This window comes from Choristoneura fumiferana, chromosome 17 (assembly GCF_025370935.1).
Source record: "Choristoneura fumiferana chromosome 17, NRCan_CFum_1, whole genome shotgun sequence".
NCBI classification, from domain to species: Eukaryota; Metazoa; Arthropoda; class Insecta; order Lepidoptera; family Tortricidae; genus Choristoneura; species Choristoneura fumiferana.
In genome coordinates, this window is record NC_133488.1 from 5,385,827 (window position 1) to 5,405,648 (window position 19,822).

The 19,822-nt window shown below is 38.1% G+C and overlaps 1 protein-coding gene across 1 annotated transcript in view; it reads right to left on the reverse strand.

The window, feature by feature from the left end:
• Window positions 1-462: 462 nt before the first annotated feature.
• Window positions 463-19,822, reverse strand: part of LOC141436829 (BMP and activin membrane-bound inhibitor homolog) — a 73,146-nt gene continuing 53,786 nt past the window's right edge. Inside the window, exons 2-5 of the mRNA XM_074099907.1 lie at window positions 15,944-16,115; window positions 6,990-7,144; window positions 3,004-3,175; window positions 463-1,486 (exon numbers count right to left, since the gene is read on the reverse strand). Coding sequence (XP_073956008.1) covers window positions 1,315-1,486; window positions 3,004-3,175; window positions 6,990-7,144; window positions 15,944-16,115 — 671 coding nt within the window. The 3' untranslated portion in view covers window positions 463-1,314. The remainder of the gene's footprint in view (window positions 1,487-3,003; window positions 3,176-6,989; window positions 7,145-15,943; window positions 16,116-19,822) is intronic.

Below are 19,822 nucleotides of genomic sequence, written 5' to 3' on the forward strand. Positions count from 1 at the left end.
ATAGATACTCGCTCAGCGATGTCAGCTTGGCGGCCGCCCCGCACGAGCGAGTCGAGTGGAGCGAGTAATCGCCCGTCGCACGCGAACACTCGCTTACAGCCGAGCGACAAAACTACACTCGCTTCTCGCTGCTCGCCCACTCGTTTCTAGTTACTCGCTCTGCTCGCTTCTCGCTCATCGTCGTCGGTGGGACAAGTGCCTTAGATGGCGATCGAAATAGATGATAAATGTAATTGTGGTTGCGCGCGTGAAAAATGTGGAGGCAGAACAATCGATGGATGAAAGCCAATCAATCATTGACGAAATATTGTGTACGTTGTTTATTCACTTTGATCACTCATTAATGCACTATATTTTGTCAACAATATTTATTGTGATAAGTACGTAACAATTTTTTTTTTTTTAATAAGAGTACGACTACATAGCTCGAAAATATTTCACATGCATTTTTTAATACATAAATGCGAGAGCTTTAGTTATAAATTACAAATTGCATCAAATTGAAATAAAAACTTTTGAAGTTTCTCTAAATTGAACTTTCGTTTCTCTCGCACATCAGTTGAAAAAGCGTGCGAGTCAACAAAAATGTCAAATCTGGATGGTTCTTTAACCTAAAGGGTACATTAGATTAAAATATAAGGAACACAAAGCGCATATATAAAGTATTAAATGATAAATATACAATTGTTTTGGTACGTGCGGGCCGCGCCGTCCTATCGTGTGTATCTACAATTTTTGAGATCAATTCATTTTTGTGGAGGGGATTTTGCAATGAAATAGTAAAAACGGCAATAAGGGAATACTAATTATATATTTATGTAGGAAACAAATCATTCCGTTGAAAAGAAGAGACTACTACAATTTTACTACAACATGAGTTATAAAAGTCGTTAATTCTATAGCAAAAGATATTGAACACGTAAAACATTAGGTGTATATCTGATCGAAATGAAAAAAAGACTTACAATTTGAACAAGTTTTCTTTAAAAAAAATTACACGTATTTTTCTTTTCATCAAACACAGAACAACCCAAGTATAAGAATACGCAAACATGTCTCACATTCAGCATAAAATTTCCTTGAAACATTCCGAGAAACTCGCTATTCTATTCCTGTCCACTCAGACCATAATCAAATCCTATCGCCCAATTACACAAGCACGAAAAATCGCGAAATGTTCTTTACATTGCGGTGTAGTCGAACTAACGAGCTACAAGTTAATCTATCGAGCACCGCAATGTAATGCTACATGCGCGATTTTTTCCGCAAGTAAAGAGGGCATGTGGAACGGCGCGGCCCAGAGATTTCACTACCCTATCGCTGGATATCACAGATTGGTTGGCACGGCATGTCCACCAGTTGGGCCCTTTCCACGGCCACGAGGCAACCCCCAGGGGTCATCAAGAGAGGCGCCGACGAGTTACCGACCCACACTTTTTTGACGTCTTCAGAGTTGTGCTGCGCTAGCGGTGACATGTAGCCCCCTCTGGAAAAGAAGAAACGTAACGTTATTAAAATTGTAAAATCTTTACTGATACTGATTCATAGTCACTGTGTCGAAAAGCTTCGGCTATTCGTTTGCCTGAACTAGCTTCTCTCGAAAAAATCCAAATAGAATGAAAGTGAAGTGATAGTCATTTTAGTTATTCACAAGAAGTATTTATGTCTTAGGGTTTGGCCTGAAAAAAGATCATGGTAACATTTTTAAAGCTTAAAGTTTACTCGTCATCTTAAATACCGCGGTAATTCAACACAAGAGTGTTGGAGTTACTGTCCAAAAGACAGTGACTTCAATTCTTGTCTAAAGTTAAAATATTATCTGACAGGAACGCATTACGTATATTAATTATCTCTTTCCAGATCATTGTATGTATAACTGTACGCTAAGATTTTTTTTTATCGGCTTCTGTCCAATAGGACAACTTTGCCAGAGAAGCGAAGTTTCATCGTCCATCTGTTATTGCATGATCGAGTAACAAACAAACATCCAAAATATTCACAAACTTTCATTTAAGAAGTATCGATGTGCTGTCAAATGTAAAATACAAGTGATAAGATTAAACAAAAGACGTCAATCGATGATAATGTGTTTTCTCAAACCGTGATTTAAACCAACATTATCCAACCGCTATTATTAGAAACATTTGAAAGAAGAGGCAATAGAAAAATGTGCTATCATTGTGACATTAAAAGCGTGTTATCGTCAATTTAGTTTCTAATCCAACAACTAAAAAATGATAACAATTATTTCTCACGACTCGTCACTATATTGATAAGAATTCGCATCTCATGATTGTTCCACCAGTCTCAAGTGTCCCAACAGCCGAATAACTATGACTAAGTAAGCCAAAAGCATTATTAGGATGAACAAAGATTTGATTTTCACAAAGGAAATGTCTATTCTGACCTGTTGAAACCGTTCTGAATGCAAGTTAGCATTACTTATGAGATGTTTCATGAATTCATTATTTTTATCTAAGGAGGATCAAGTCGTCCCGACATGCTTCTATCTTTAACTTTAAAAGAGTAACGGGACTGACTTTGCTATATAAATCAATGGTATCTAAGCATTGGGTTTCCTTCTATATTGTACTGTATAATCTTCCATAAAGCTATGTTTATACAACGACACTTTACACGGTACAAAGTATCTCTGTATGAACGCAAGTGTCAGGCGTGTATAAGACTGAGTGTATACACGCGTTTATAACAGGCATAAGGCCATCCTTTGCACACACCTATTTCAAAATGGGCATGCTTACTATCAAGTGACCTATTTCGAAATGAGCATGTTTACTATCAAGTGTATCAGGTCGAGTGGCGACCACGAACCGAAAGACGAAGCGTTGGCAGGCTTCCCACTAGGTGGACTGCGAGCAAACGGTGGACGCAAGTGGCGAGTTCATTGTGGCGTTCTAAGGGGGAGGCCTTTGTTCAGCAGTGGACGTCTTCCGGCTGATGATGATGTTCACTATGAAAGTATAAAAAAAAAAAGATCCATACCTGAGCTTTCTATCAGCGTGTAGTAAAGCATCAGCTTTCAGGAGCCTCACAGCAACAGCGACCAGCAGGAATAGTATGATGGCGCCGCAGACAGGCACAGCTATGGTGGCTGCCTTGAACCACACCTCGCTGTTGTAGCCGGCGCCGCAGTCGCTGGCTATCGTGTTGCCTTCTGGAATATAAAGTTTTCTGGTCAATATTAAATCACAGTTAGAAGACTAGAAGCTGCAATGCTGCTGCTAGTGGGTTCGTATCTATTGAGTTAATTTCATTTCAAATTTACCATGAGCTTTTCAGTGAAGGAAACTAACACCTGCGTATTAATGCAAAGGGGGTGTGTATGAAGTTCCCAACGCGCGCCAGGCCCACGAGGGAGCTAACAGCCAAAGCCCTCTTATTTTGAGCTTACTGATATTGCGGAAGAAGCACGTGAAAGTATGATGCACAAATCGCGATTGACGTTAGGTGTTCTAAGGCACACCATCTGCGCATAGAAATGTATAGACAAACACATGATCAGTTAATAGGATTATTTACGTTCTGCACATCGTACATAAGTAGGTGTATTAATACCTACATAGCCAAATAGTCTTATTTTAGAAAACGATGTTTCCCACTTCACATGTCAGTTGGTTAAAGCAGCCTTTGTTTTGTCGAGACTATGAATATGAAACCATATTGTCGTGTGATAATAAAGCTTGTTCGGAAAAAGACCTCTCCTGAGAAGGGTTACGATACGAAGAAACCCGACGTAGCCATTTATTTCCCAATAGTAACTCGCCCTGACTTTGCCGGGTAAATTTTCAAAAAAAAGGTCTCCAATCAAAGTTACTTTACATTGTTCAGCTCTATTTCCCAAAAACTACAGTCGTGCGAAAAAACGCGTGGTCATTGATCGCGGGAGAGTGAAAATATTAACCACGACCATATTTCTACTCCTCTTAGTACTGTTGTAACAATACATTATAGGTAGAGTCATTCACGATGACGCGTGCCGTGGTTTTATTACAATATCATTAATGGCTAATTTTGACAAAATCACGCGTCTTCGTGGATGGCACTAGGTATAACTCATATTATGGTCAGAGCAATATGGATGCGAGATAATGTAGAAAGTACCTACCGCATACCTCTAAAGAGGCCAGAACTGTCATCGGTGTACGCTTTAATTAGGTACTTATCACCTATATCTCGAACAACGCAGTCTCAATTGTCATAAAGAATGCAATTGTTACTCGATACCTATTACTCGTATCCATTCAATATAACGACTATTCTACTGTTGAAAACTCATCTTTCTTTCTTTAGAGAGTAGGTATCATTTAAGTCGTATCTTTAAGCGAAGCTGCGAAGTCAGGTCATCGCTTCATCAGTATTCTTGGTAGTTGAACACACGAATTCGCCTATGGATGCAGTTTCTTAGAATTTTAGTTGCAATTTTATTTGGTGATAATGGTTCTTGGGAGCGGTGGCTGACAGGCCAGTGTTTTATGAGCTGATAATATAAAGCTACCGTTTGTTCGTATCACATGTGGCTTATGCGTGCCGTGTTCGTTGCCAATTGATTGTTAGAAGTGAATATTCGAGTTATTTGCGCTACTTGTATTGATTACTTCATTGAAAAACTATAAGTTTGAGTCTGTTAATCTTTTTTTATCTGTCTCTGTTTAAGTTGGCTGTCCCATTGCTCTACATTCTAATGCCTAAATAGATGACGCGCGGCTCTCCATATTGCAAATGGCATGAAATTAAACAAGGCTACTATTAGGACAGTGACACCTATTTATAGACTGACTAATTTATGCCCGTGACCACCGGTCAAGATCTCTTACTATGCGAAATTCGCAAAATTCATCTTTCTTCATCGTCCTTGCCCTGTTAGGCAAGTGGTAATTCCGACAAGTTCAGAGTTTGAGTCCACGAGCCTCTGCTTGAGAGTCTACAGATCAAACCAATAAGCCACCATAGCTTCTTAAGGAAGCTAAAAGTGTTTCTTGTACAGCATTACCACATAGAGTGGTATATCGATATACATCAGTCAGTATCTAACCATGCACGACGCGCCGGTATCTTTACTTATTTATAAGCATAAGTACAATAAATACAAGAGAACTGAACAAAAACCTAGTTTATCTGTCGCTGTGTCGCTGAATAATGCTTCTGTAAGTAATAACACACCCGTAGTTGTGTTCCAGCGAACACAAATTGTACCAAGCAACTGCACGCAAGGTTTTTTAAATTCTATTACAGTTCCAGAAGCGACAGTCCAGAAATGCCACCCAACGGCGCGGAAGCACACGGGCTTATAACTTACATTGTCAGAACCATCAACTATGAAATTACAGTGACCCAAAACGCACCCCATTATTTAACGTTCGCCGCATACAAGCCATGGCCAATTAGGCGGGCAAATGCATCACGCTCACGTAGTTGCATAATTATAGCTAGGAAGTAGTGTTTATGTGCGCAATTTGAATATAGCTCGCCGTCGTAAGTAGCAAAGCTGTGGTTGGCTGTTCTGTTGTATGCTTCTGTCTATTATCTGAGCGATAATGGAGATTATAGGACACCTCTTTTAACAAAAGTGAATGCGTTATATACAAGATACCTATAGCAAAATGAGTCTAGAATATTTTGTCTAGTCGAGCAACCTTAAATGAAATTCGCAACATTCGTCCTTCTTCATCGTCCTTGCCTGCAAAGTTCTTTCACCAGAGCATTTGAGGTGACGATCACTGAACTTTACTGAAGTCCAACATATCGGCTAAATGTACAGTAACACACACAAACATCACGCCTGTATTCTCAAATGGGGTAGGCAGAGCACACGAAACGTTACCGCTTCGGACCCACTTTTAGCAATTTTATTTTTTATTTTTAATAAATTTTATTTTTTGTACAGTAACATTATAGTAAAATTAATTTTAAAAATATGAAAAACTTTAAATAATGTTAGCGAAGTCATGCGACTTACACAATTTTTCTTGCAGATCTAAACAAACACAAAACTATTAAGTATTATTTTATAACGAAGATCGAAGACCCAAGTTATGCAAAGTTGATTCATAGCTCAACCAACTGTCAGGCGTCGGACAATCATGTGAATATTGTCACAACAAAGATTTACCGCCGTGGAATATTTCATATCGCATCTCGTATAAAACAATTCCCCGAGCTATCGCGTTTTCAATAAATTTCAATAATAATTCCCGTTTCCGCGAACAAAGATATTGTTTAGCGTATCTTATGTAAACTGTTCTATTATTCTAAGTGGGTACTTATCAAATTGCGTCATTCGGTGCAAGGTTTTTTTAGATCCGCATTTGATTATTTTTAAGTACGTTTTTTGGAATGGATGTTTTAGGATCAGAAAGACACCTGTACTTGCAAAGTTTGAAATTCTTGCGGATCTTGGGTTTGTTTTGTTTTAAGCTAGAGGCCTTATTGTCTAAGTTACTTGGAATCACAATCGTTTTCACCACTTCTTTCTGTCACACTATATAGCACGAGGCTAGAAAGAGATGGGGAGTATTTACGATCGCGAACGTCAGCAAGTTAGACAATACGGCCTCTGCAAAGGGCCTCTGTTGCGCTTTTTTTGATTACGCTATGAGTCAATTGAGTTAAGTAGGTACTCGTAGATACTCGTGGACCTAGTCTTTGGATCTAGTCTTTTTGTGGATGCGTACTCGCAAGACTCAGTCCGCGTTTTGCCTAGTACGTCTCACCTCTACAGCGCAGCCTTGACTAAAGAAAATTTAATCCTCCTTAAATTATCAATGTGTGCGTGTGGCGGGTGCGTTCGTACCGGCGCCAACCGGCGCGCACACATTTAAGCCACGCGATGTACTTTTGTTCGTAGTGAACTTACTTGTTCTATTTTACTATGTTACTACCTACGTGCCAACGATAGCGTTGGAGAAATACTCTTTTGTGTGTAACCTAGCACTGTCACAGAGATTTAAAAGTCTGTATGTTCTAATTACCTGAGTCATGAGTCAGATTCAGCCTGGCCTTCGCCAGCGGGCTGTCCTCATGGTTGCATAGATCTCTAAAGCAGCACAGCAGCAGCGAGTCCCGGGATGGTGGACGACTGTACGCCGAAGGCGAGTTCTGGCAGCGCGACACCGCTTCTTCTGTCCTGGAATGGATAAGATAGGAAATTAATTAAGTTTAAAGTACTCGTAATGCTCATTAAGTGTCAAACAGATGCCTTATTGTCTAACACCCTCTTGGAATCACAACCGCTTTCGCCAATTCTTTCTATCACACGGTGTGATGATGGTAGAAAGAGATGGTGAATGTGATCTAGGCTTGTAGATATATATGATGGTTGCTACTGGTGTGAACGTCAAACACTACTAATTCTAACCCATTCTCATGCCTAAGACATTAACCGTTAATGATTAACGTATTAGACGGAGATGTAATTGTATCTAGAACTTAAGTCTGCCAGTATTTTCTTACATTTAAGTACTAACAAGGAAAAACAGGGCCAATAATTTCGTAATATTCTTTATTTGTGGACTAATTAAAATTTCTATCAAAGGCCGCGAACTTATGGAATGGCGGGGTTTTTCACTCTTGTCTTCTATCACCCAAGTTCGCGTACTTTTTCAAGGACCGTAGAACGCGCGAGACAAAAAGCTCTCCGAACCACAAGTATGTGAACTTTCTCGTATATATATCGTGTTAGATGAAAAGTAACATAATAAATCCCACGTTTCTTGTTACCATGTAGGCGGCTAAGTAAAACCCACAATGCACAAAGCGATTATAGTAATTGTCAAGGCATGAAAAAACGAAACAATTGCTTATTTGAAGTGTCCAAATTATTTAATTTATCAACGTCGGCGTGAGAACAGAGTCCGTGAGCGGTTTGCAACAACGAAACTCTTAATTTGTATGCCGTGGCCATAGCTACGTCAAGAGACGAAAATGTAACCAGTTTTTTTTTGTCATCACGTAAGCAATGATTATCGTTTAATGCCTTTAGTTGTTGTTCAATATTTATGACGTGAGGCAATGATTCCTTAGGTTTTTGCAGACATAAATTAATACTTTCAGTGTCGTGTCGTATCATACGTAATAAATAAACGTGTATAAGTAAAGGGTTTCTTATTTAATGATTGCATTGTGTTAACATTAACATTAACACCATTGCCTTTAAGCTACGAGTAAATTGAACTGGCAGCACATGTTCAGATATCAATTTTGACTGCTTGAGTATTATTTTATTTACATAATAAAGCAAACCAACAGAAGTAAGCGTGTAATCTTATTTACTTGACAATCACTAAGTCCCTAAGCAGTTCTCACTAGAGTATAGTAAGTAGTATTTGTTAGGGTTCCGTAGTCAACTAGGAACCCTTATAGTTTCGCCATGTCTGTCCATCTGTCTGTCCGTCTGTCTGTCTGTCTATCGGCGGGTAAGCTCAGAGACCGTTAGTACTAGAAAGCTGTAATTTGACATGAATATACATATCAGTCCCGCCGACAAAGTTTTTTTCTCGACTAACCCTATATTGTGGGGTATCGTTGGATAGGTCTTTTAAAACCACTGGGGGTTGCTAAGACATTTTTTCTATTCAGTGATCTGTTTGCGAAATATTCAACTTTAAAGTGCAAATTTTCATTGAAATCGAGCGTCCCTCCCCTTCTAAAATCTAAACTGTTGGGTGGAAAAATTTGAAAAAAAATCAGAATGGTATGTATGGTTTACAAGGAAAATTATAGCGGCTAAGATTGCTTGAAAATTATTAGTAGTTTAAGAGTAAATAGCAGCCTAAGGTATAAAATATACCTAAACTTGAAAGATTCAGTACCTGCACACTTGCACAATACGAAATCCTTAGAAAAATATTATTTGATTCTTTCGTAATGGCTACGAAACCCTATGTAAGGATCAACAGAAACAAGTATGTAAGGATCGTAGCAAGTGGAAAGAAGTGGTCTCTGCCTACCCCTACGGGAAAGAGGCCTGATTATATGTATGTGTGTACGAAACCCTATCCTGGGCGTGTGCGACACGCTCTTGGCCGTTTTTTTTTTAAAAGTTTTTATTAACTTCACCTCGCATATTTATTTGTTTGTTTCAAGTCTTGCAAGATAATGTTGATCCACTTCTAGTGGTTGGATTGACATTAAATTTGGTGAAAAAAAGTTTGAATTCAAAAGAGACAGATAAAAAATTATTCTTGTTCCTAAAATTCTAGATATGCTTAATTATAAATTTGAATACCCTCATTCATTATTTTCAGTTTCAATTAATTTGAAATCCAAACCACTGATGTTCTCATGGGAACCGCAACCCCTAGTTTGTTTCTTGTTAAAAGTATTTAAATATTTGAGATGACGGCGTTCACGATAGCTTTTGTATCAGCAACCGACGACGCCACAAATATTTGTTGTTGGAATGTTGACTTGTGACCTAATCTGTGTCAGACTATGTTTTAATACATACGAGTACAGAGGATAAGGTTCAGTGTTTTAGCTTGTAAAATTATACGATTTACTTTAGATATAAATGTGTACAAGCCTGAATGGGAGCTGTGGAAAATGTTTTCCTTGTGATTCTCATGTAACAAACATCTGTAGTATAATTTCTTATCCCAAAACTAAAGGGTTCCTACCACGTTCTTATTACCGTGTTCTTTCTTCTTTCTCAATTAGCTTCAGTCACTGAAAGCAAATTTTAGTTGGTTTTACGACCCTTGAGTTTTGATGACTCAACTTAAACTGAATTGTTGATCAATGAAGGTAATTTCAACTTATTGCATATTTGTTCATTCAATTAGATAGTTGAGAAAGTAAGATAATTACGAACTTTTCCGCCAAAATACGATGGCATTGGATTATTCACTACATTATGTACATCTGTACTTCATTAATAGTTTTATGCAAAGACTAAGGAAATCTTTGATGGCACATTACAGTCAGATTATTATTGTTTCCAAATAAAATGGCACGTTCATCAATTAAAGGTCCCCATTCATGCAATAGGAAAAAACTTAAGTAAAGCATAATGACATTAAGTTCTAGATGCATGAGGGGCTGTAGTTAAGTTTTTACCTATATTAAGTTCAACACACATAAACATAAACAAGCAATGAGTTACGATAAAAATGCCAGCTATTCCCATCTAAAAATGACGGGGTATTTAAAGACATCAGAACTAAATACCAGTAAGTTTTTAATCAACATAAGGTCCCGAGGTACGATTAATCAAGATACAGATGATCCTCGGAGATAGGCCGTTGAACAAATAAAACAATGGGCGGCGGTTAGCATTGAGATGTGACTGGGCATTGTGGCTGGAGAAATTGTATTTTGGGATAGTAAAAAAACTCGTCCCGAATCTGTTTTTGAAATTCACATCACATCGAAACTTGAAAAAAAAAAACATGCTGAATTTGAAACTTGAGTACCTATCTGCAGTAAAAGAAACAGTTTTGATGAATAGCCAAAAACTAGCCGTAGCTTTATAGCAATACTAACATTTTTGTAATTTTCTAATATTTTCGCCCATTTAATTTTTTTTTTGTTCTTGAGAATCATCTACTTGTGAACATATTTGTAACCGAATATTGAATATCGCAAGGCGAAATTAATCAGACCCTAGGGGACTTGGGATCAATTTGGATATCAAGGATGAAATAGATGGCGTGCTGGCTGACCTGAAATATAATTATAGGCTTAATAGAACAGGCTCATAGTCACGCACTGAACTATGGAGGGCACAATGTTCGGAGTTTCTTTGTGCTTCCAGAATACGGAAATTTGCCGAAGAACAGAATCGACATAATTGACAAGTTGAAGTGGCAATGTGATGCTATAACGCTTGCAGAAAAGATAACCGTTGAGTCAGAAAGGTTCTCAAATGATGATTTCGAACTGGAAGACGCAGTATTAGCAGACTTCAGAGACGGACCGATGGCATCACAAAAGTTGCGACAGCTATAGGTGACGTTGTTCAACACTGGACGTCTTTCGATGTATTTCTCATAAATGCGAACAAAAACCAGTGTTTTTAAAGTCATTTATTAACAAACAAACTTGAGTTGGTAAGTTTTCTGTTGAGTCATCAAAAGGAACTTCGAAACTAAGATTGATAAAAAAGATAATTTAAATTACTGAACTATGTACCGTATAATATAAATGTATATTTAATTAGTGACGGGCTGTCTGCCTTGTAACATGTTTACAAGGTTTAATAGCTTGTCTGTTGTCACTTGAACTAAAATTACTTTGGTGACAGCAGGATAAAAACAATGGGCCAGCCGCAATTGTTAAAGTGCCTTCCAAATGGTTAACATGTTTTATAGTTAACTAGCCTTTAGTCGTAGCTTCTCTCACGATAACCCTTCGGTTTGAATTGAATTGATTATTCTGGGATTGCACTAAATTCCCAAATTTTAAATCTTGGTCTTCATTCATTGAGTGAAGAACACCCATGCAAAATTTCATGACTTTAGCCCGCTTTTTTGCTTTAAAACTATGCCGCTGAGATTTCAGACTCTTGCGTGCTTACATTCCGATCCCGTGGGAATATCGAAATAAAATGTAGCCTTTGGGTTATTCTCGAAATCCAACCAAACTTCATATAAATCCCGCAGATTTAGGGGCTGTTTCACCATCCGTTGATTAGTGTTAACTGACGGTTAAATGTGATGCCGTCTCCGTCTATTTGAACAAAACAAATAGAGATGAAACAGCCCCTTAGTAACTTTCGCATTTATAATATTAGTAGCATTATAAAGCCATACAATTAATTAAAAAGTAAAAATAATGACTGAATAATAAAACACACACAATGTTACACTCAATTCAACAAAAAACTAAAAAATGCTTAACGCTTTACTGAAAACTGATAAACGTTGTGCGATTGATTAGCAAATTGATCGAGACCACAAACCATAAGAAACAAGCGATGCAAAAGGATCAACGCCAACGTTAAATAAAATCGGGACCCAAAAAGACAGCGAAACTAATGCAGACCCTGCGGCCTCAAATCATCTGAGAACATGCAAAGTTAAAAAACTGTATCGGAACGTAGACAATAAAAGGATGCATGAGTAAACATTAAAAAGGCAGGAACATAGTTTTTTTTTTAATAATTTCATGATTGCGAGAGGCCGACGTGATTGGAACAGTCTTTTATACGATATGTGGACTGAAATGCAAAAAGATCTCGAAAAGTTTTTATCTTTTCTTGAGATGTAAAATTAAAAACTGGTTGTCGATATATGTTGATCGATTTATAATTGATTGGATGGTCTGCTCTCATAAATAAATAGAAGGAAGATATAATGTTTTCGTAAGCATTTAAGATTACAATTTATCTTGGCTAGGATTATAATAATGACAGAAAAATCCATTGTTCAATAGCTTGTTACGTTTTTACAATTACATTCTTTCATGGTTTTAATGGTCCCAGTTCCACTACAAGGCCTATTGACTAAGAAGCGAGCGGCATATTTGCAAAGAGAAAATATTAACTTCTCATTAAGAGCTCGATTCATGTAGATAACGTATCGCAGCCGCAAAGAAAACATTAAAAGTGCAAGAGATAAGAGTAAAGTAAACAGTTTAACGAGAATAGCGCCAATTAAAATCTTAAATGCCGTTCCAGAGCACCCGAAAATGTAAGACATAATGAGATTGCTCAAGAGACAAAGGAGCTTTAGTATTCCTTGCGCAACAACTTAGTGGGTTCTCAGGAGTGTGAGTAAATAACTGCTATAATGATTGAAAATCACCAAATACGAAAAAAGCAATGTAAAGTTTTTAAGAAGCATGATAGATATGTAAATACGGTGAAATGTATAGGAATATAGCAGTATGATTTTAGTCAAGTTGGTCAAAATCAATCATCAGAGATAACAGAAAATATACATACAAGTCAAGCTAAAAATCAAATAGCTAGGTTAGAAATTTGGAAGAAAATAAGTATGACGTCATATGTCGATAGAGATATGAATTTCCATGAAAGTATTGATAACAGGCTAATCTAAATAAATATTAGATATATACCTACCTAGATCCTGCTTGTGACATCGGTCATCAAAATAATAAATCATCATAACAAACTTGATACATTTTAAATCCGAATACCATTTAATAAGAGCTTTTGCATAATTCAGTCACGTAATATGATGATAACAACGCAACTAGTAACTACAAGCATAAGTCCTCTTTAGCAATAAACGACAATTATTTTTCTAGCAGGAACAGTATCTCCTCATTGCAACAAAGGCGATTCTGAAGCTTCTCATCTCATCTAATGAAACATTTTCACTGTATAAGTATAGACAACTTTTCTGTAACCTACGTTAGCTAAAAAGCTTCGAGAGGAATCAATATTATCATGAAGCAGATTTAAAGCAACGGGTCGGCGGCCGCGCAGCTGTGGTCGCTATCTGGGATCCCGACCTCCGACTTAACCCAGCAGTCAGTTATCAACGGGGACAAAGATTCAACGACTACAACCAACGTCAATGTAATTTTAAATTAATGTATGGTGGTCTTGACTTGAGATAACTTTTACAGCCGGTGGCTGTAGAGCCGACAGAGATAGGATGCGGTTTGCGAAGAAATGGGTGGGAAGGATGTTCTTGAAGATGCTTTGAGCATTTAGTTTTTCTACAATCGTTATTATTCGTTATGTTTACTTTAATTTCAAAGATTTCTCTTTTCTCCTATTTTGGATTAGGATAGTAATGAGTTTAAAATAGTTAACGTGTCAAAGTTTGCCAGATTATTTGGTTGAAGTTATGATATTGCCAAAACGGCTACGTCCATAGGTATAATTGTAATAACAAAGAAATGATATATACAAACACACTATTTCTACAACTTTATTGTGGTTGGGTTGGATAAGCACGAATTGCCATTTATACGCAAGAATTTCAAATTGAAAATCGAAATGTTAACGAAGACCCGCCGATCGTTAGCGGAGATAATGGACGAGATTGCCAAAAAGGTAAAAAAAAAATGTTAAAGCAAATAAAAGCGGGCATGCGCCGGAGTTGAAACTTGGAACAGGTTCCGAGCGGCAGCCCGATCCAAATAAGATAATCAACTGAGCGGGTAATTTCAGTGCATAAAAACCTACGGCGTGCCTTCGTCGGAATGAGTAATTAATAATTCAAAACGCTATTACTGTTAGAGAGAACACACAAACTGTTTAATAAAAAAAAAAAACTATATTGATTTCTTGAACATGAACAGTCAGATCCTGTTACAAAATATCGAATAATAAAGCTCGTTGTATTAATGTTAGACACAGAACAATAATAATTGCTGATGGTATTCAATCAAATTAAGTCCAAATTGTCTTATTACGAGACTCTAGAGATTAAAAAGCCGTAGTGTAATTTGGGAATGGTCAGAAGACAAATTGATTGAGGGTACTCGCCTTGTACCTATCTCCAGTATTAGTGAGTCGAGCACGAGAGCGTGATAAGCAGAATTGATGGATGACAATGCATTTCACATGTACAACGCAACGTATAGTTAATATTAATTAATTCCACGTTGATAGCCAAGACACACACACACACTGTACAGTGAAAAGAACTACAGTTGCAGCCAAGACCGCTATCAAATTTGTGTACATTTGAATAAAATCGACGCGTTAAAACGAAAATTTAGAATGTTGTCATATAAATTTAGGAATGCTACCGCACGACTTTTACGGGTGCCATTTTTTATCCTATGTCAGGCAAATTAATTGGACGGCCTGTAATTAGCAACGATAAAATCATTTAAGTGGAACTCGGAGGAAGAATCGAATCATGTCATGTACATATACAATGTAGCGTGATTGCAATAAAACAATCAGGGTTGTCTCCCTTTTCTAATTAGTTCAGTAAAAAGTTATTGATGTTATACCGACATCAGGAATGGTCAAGATAACTTGATTAATTTCATTGTACTAAGATTCTGTCTGTTATTCGACATGCATAAAGATAACGTATCTAATGATAAGTCTACTAGTATTATCTTGATACATTTTTAGGCAAACTAGTTTGGTGCAATGACACAAACGTCATTGGAAAAACTCTAATGACGTGTGAACACTTTTAAAGCTGTATGGTGAAGTTTAAGTTGTTAAGACTTTTCTCTGCTATATTGATGATTTGTGTTGCAGTATCACTGTGATTGCAACAGCTTGAGGCCCGGAGCTGATTGATGTGTGGCCGCGGTTGTTGTCGTCCATAAATTACTGCCGTCCGTGTGCTTTTACAATACCCTAAAGCCAGAGTTTATAAGCTAATAATAGTTTCGGATTTATGGTGTCATTAGGAAACTAATTTATACTTTCTATGAGAGGTCAAATTGTTGAATTTGTATTCGACAACATTATTATTAGGCAGTACGTGATTTATTCTGTTTGGTCATTATCAATACGTTTTATAATCATATAAAAAGAACGCCAAACGTCAAATTCATGCAACATGCTTCCACGTGGAGCGCTGCAACTGTTGCAGCAACTGTTACGCTATCTAAACTTATAATATAAACACGAAAAAAAAAACTAAAACAAAGGCAAGGTTCTGAAGATTCGTGCAGCGTTCCCTCTTTGAATAGCTAAGCTAACTCTTTGTCTGAAGAAGCTGCCAGCTCTTAGGTCCCCTGTGACGTCTACTAACCGCAAGCAAAGCACTAGAATTCCGCGTACGGACCAAGGGTCTCAACACCGAACGGGACAAAGAAGTATTCGGAGCCTAGATATTTGAAAGAAAGAAAGAAAAGAAAATAAATTTATTCACGACACGAGACAACCATATTAAGTACAAATAGACAAAACGAAGGATAGTATGTGTCATTGCGGTTGTGAATTCGACACTGGCACAGCATAATGCTAAGCGTCAAACACTCCAGCGCTGATTCGTCCAGCGCCGTCGTATTTGGCCAATAATGGAATGGATGGACTTACGTGTCGGCTAGGTGTTGCAAGCAGCCGTGGCTGGCGTGGTGACGGCGCGGCGCTTGCAGCTCGCTGTAACAACCGCCGCCCCGCACCGAACGGCACATGTAACCCGTGCTGACACACTGCGCCGTGTTGCAGTAACATCGGACGCCATCGGAGTCACTCTCGGGTTTTAGGTCTGAAAAGAAAAAATATAGTTAGTATAAAATTAATTCAACCTTATTGCTTGGCCTGCAAATACGACTAATGTGTCACCATCACATTAGTCGTATTTGCAGGTGTTACAGCGAGCTGTAGTCCCTTGTAACTGTAATTACCTTATGTCGTATGTTTTCTTTTTCCTGCAATTTTTAGTCTAAATTTACTAACACCACATATATTTTTGTTGTATTTTACTAAGCTCTGTGGATCATGTTCGAAATAAAAGATTTTATTATTGTTAAATTGGGTTTGAAAGCTCAAGGAGAGGATCGTGGGTTCAACCCCGGGTCGCACCTCTGAGTTTTTTCAAATTCATGTGCAAAATTACATTTGAAATTTACACGAGCTTTACGGTTAAGGAAAACATCCTGAGGAAACCTGCACAAACCTGCGAAGCAATTCAATGGTGTGTGTGAAGTTCCTAATCCGTACTGGGCCCGGTTGGGAACTATGGCCCAAGCCCTCTCATTTCGAAAGGAGGCCTGTGTGTGATCAGCAGTGGAACGTATATCGATTAGGATGATGATGAAATTGGGTTTGTGTAAAAGTTCATTCATTGTAGTGTAGAGAATAAGTTGGTTGTTCTACAAGAAAATGGCTGTTTATATCGAGGATGTGGGCTCGAGCGGTGAGAGCGAAACGAGCGCTCATATTAAATCGAGCTAAGACAATACGTCATTTGCGAGCCTGAGACTGTACGCGTTGGTTTTTATAGCATTGGAGGGCCTGTTTTCTTATATTTATGACTCACAATACCGTAGACATTGTTTATTTGCAACGAAGGCATCCACAAACAACTTTATTATTACAGGAAGATGTAACTTTTAACCGCAAATTTATCGCGTCAATATAATGTTATAGTTAAATTGGCACGCAACAAAATTATCTGTGAAACATTCGTAACAGATAATGGATAGATTTTACGGATAGTTAAACGATTTAGTGTAGTTGCAAGTGCTATACTATGTTTATTCCGCGAAGGCAATCATGATGTTCGACAGTACGGCGCCTGACACTGTCATAAAGTTTGATAGCTTTCGATTTACTCCACGATCTGTGGAAGCTGTACTTTTCAGCGTAACGATTTCGTCTATCTCGGTCTCGGTACTCTTTATAGATAACCTAATAGCAATAGCCGATTAAAATTGTATATGGAATGAGAACGATAGTTTGGAATTGGAACAGTAAAAAGCTTTCGGCAGCAGGGAGCCGGTCGACAAGCCGATGAACTGGCAAAAATAAACATACACCCGGCCGTGTATCGTGTATGAATAATGCGCACGTCATACTTCACGAACCCCTACATAAATATCCTACGAGCGGGCAGCCTCCGACCGCATTCAATGTAAATGCTTCGGCTCCAGACGATGAAACAAAACGAAATTAATTTCAGAGGGACGCCGCTTTATTTGCTCTCGGGCGAGGGCCGAGGAAACGCGAGGAAGACCCCCCTCGAGGCAAGCAACTCAAGAATATCTCTTTCGTTCACGGAATCGTGTTTTTATAAGTCTAATTTTCGGATGATTAGTGACTCGGTCGCTGACGGTGCGCAACTGTGGGACATCGATAAAGAATCCAGATAAAAACCCGAACCTTAACAAACACGACTAAGTAATCAAATTCTGAACGGCAATTAGAGAATTACTGAAATAAAATGGAGAGCATTTCATCTGGAAAAGGAAGGAGAATTTGGGCGCTGCGATGAAAGTATCGAAGTCGTTTCGAGTTGAGCAAAAAATAAGACCTGAATCAAGTCACATGTCGGAGGGCCGGGTTGTGCTTCGATAAATAAATAATCAAGAATAAAAAGTTGTTTCAGCCACACAAAAAGACTAAGGCGTTATTAACCGAGCTCCCGCGCAGGGGAAATTGGAAACTTTTAATAGCGAACTTTAATGGCTTTTGCACGCAAAATTGCTTTCATTAATTGCAGTGCTGTACGTTTATTATTAAGCGGAGTTCTATTACCGCCATTAACTTTACAGTGTTTATCTTAAGATTTCGTATCCACAATTAATTTTATCGCTTTATTGTCCCCATTTATTTCTGGATCGTCGATCTAAGTTGATGTTAACTATGTATGGGAAAACATTAACTAATTATCCGTAGAAAGGCTTATCAATGCATCTTACATTAGAATACGGCTGCCATTAGGCCGGCTTTACAATCAATTTCGAGTCAAAAAGGAAGGTATAAAAGAACACCGAAGGATAACGTAAATAAAAAACAAATAAACAGAAGAGAAAAGGTCCCGGCATGTTATTTGGAATTGATAAATGGCCCCCGGAGACGAGAGCGAGTGGGGCGAAGCGAGGTAAGAGCGGGACAAAACAACTAATGAGTCGGAGACGTTCCGTAAGTCTGGGATAAAATGCTGGAAGATAAAGGAAAGTGCTTTTTATCTTCAGTGCATAAACGTTTTTAAAAAGTTTATGGAAGGATGCCCAAATGCGGGAAAGGCTAATGTTGTGATAAAGTCTCATATTGACTCTAATAAACAAAAAATAAATTATGTCTCATCTGTAAAAAGTAAGCTCTAGGTTATTAATCAAATAATATATTGCGTTTGCGTTCAGGTTATTTAAATATAGGTTCAAATGATAATGATTGGTTGATAACGACATGTTCCCGACACATCTGTCACGAAGGACGTCTGCGCAATCGTTTGTTTGTTAATCCAGGGGGAGAGCAATCCGTCTCACTTGCCACGTGACGCCGCGTGTCACGGCTCAATGAGGTGTTAACGCTTCTTGCTTTGCGTCCCTAATCGGTTAACCAAAGTCGGATGTTGAACGTGATTTAAGTAGGAAATAGAACTGTGAGACTTTTTTCCGTTTGGTTCGGTTCTGGGCTGGACATGTCTGCCGAATGAATTCAGAAGTTTGGGTTAAAATTGTTCCCGGAATGTGTATCTAGCGATGGATATCGTAATAGAGGCAGACGGAAGCGGAGATGGATGATCTGGAAGCGAGGGTGGAGCAAAACAGGAGAGGCCTTTGCCCAATAATGTGACTCAAATTAGAGTAAGAAAAAAAACAGTTCCAATAAGTAGAGTGACTTTACGGATGGAGCAGTCATGTTTATTTATACCAAAGCTATCTAATTCCAATTAGCTTCCCAGATTTACAATATACGCAAAACGAAGACATTACCGGAATGCGTAAAAGTCGGGGCTCTAAATTAAGGTTTAATGTCTTGCTTTTAAGTAGGTCCTCATTAAGTTCTTAGTTGTTTTTCTCTCAAGAATTTTAGTGATGCAGGACCGCTGATTAAGATTCAGATGAACAAAAACTGAACGATTTAGCGCATGCAATGCTGGTTTTAATAAATTGCACATTTCCAATGCCATCAGCTCCGTGGTTGTTTTAGTTCTCCTCAATAGATACGCATCAGTTTGTGACCGGTTTTAGTACAACGAGATTGAAATGTTCTTAGGAATCGTGGCTAGATCACATTGGAAGATAGTTCGCTTCGCTAGCAACGTCCTCCCGATTTCATTTAGGAAGGGATTATCAAGCAATGTTTCTGAAGCATTTCGCTCATTCCGAATCAATTTAGATCTAGCGTTAGATTGTGAAAATTGCTATAGTGTTGAAATTGTTCGTTTCATAGGATCAATATCAGCTGCACTTACTTTTCTTTTATTGTAGAACTATCTCTTAGCATTAGCGTCTATAAACTTTG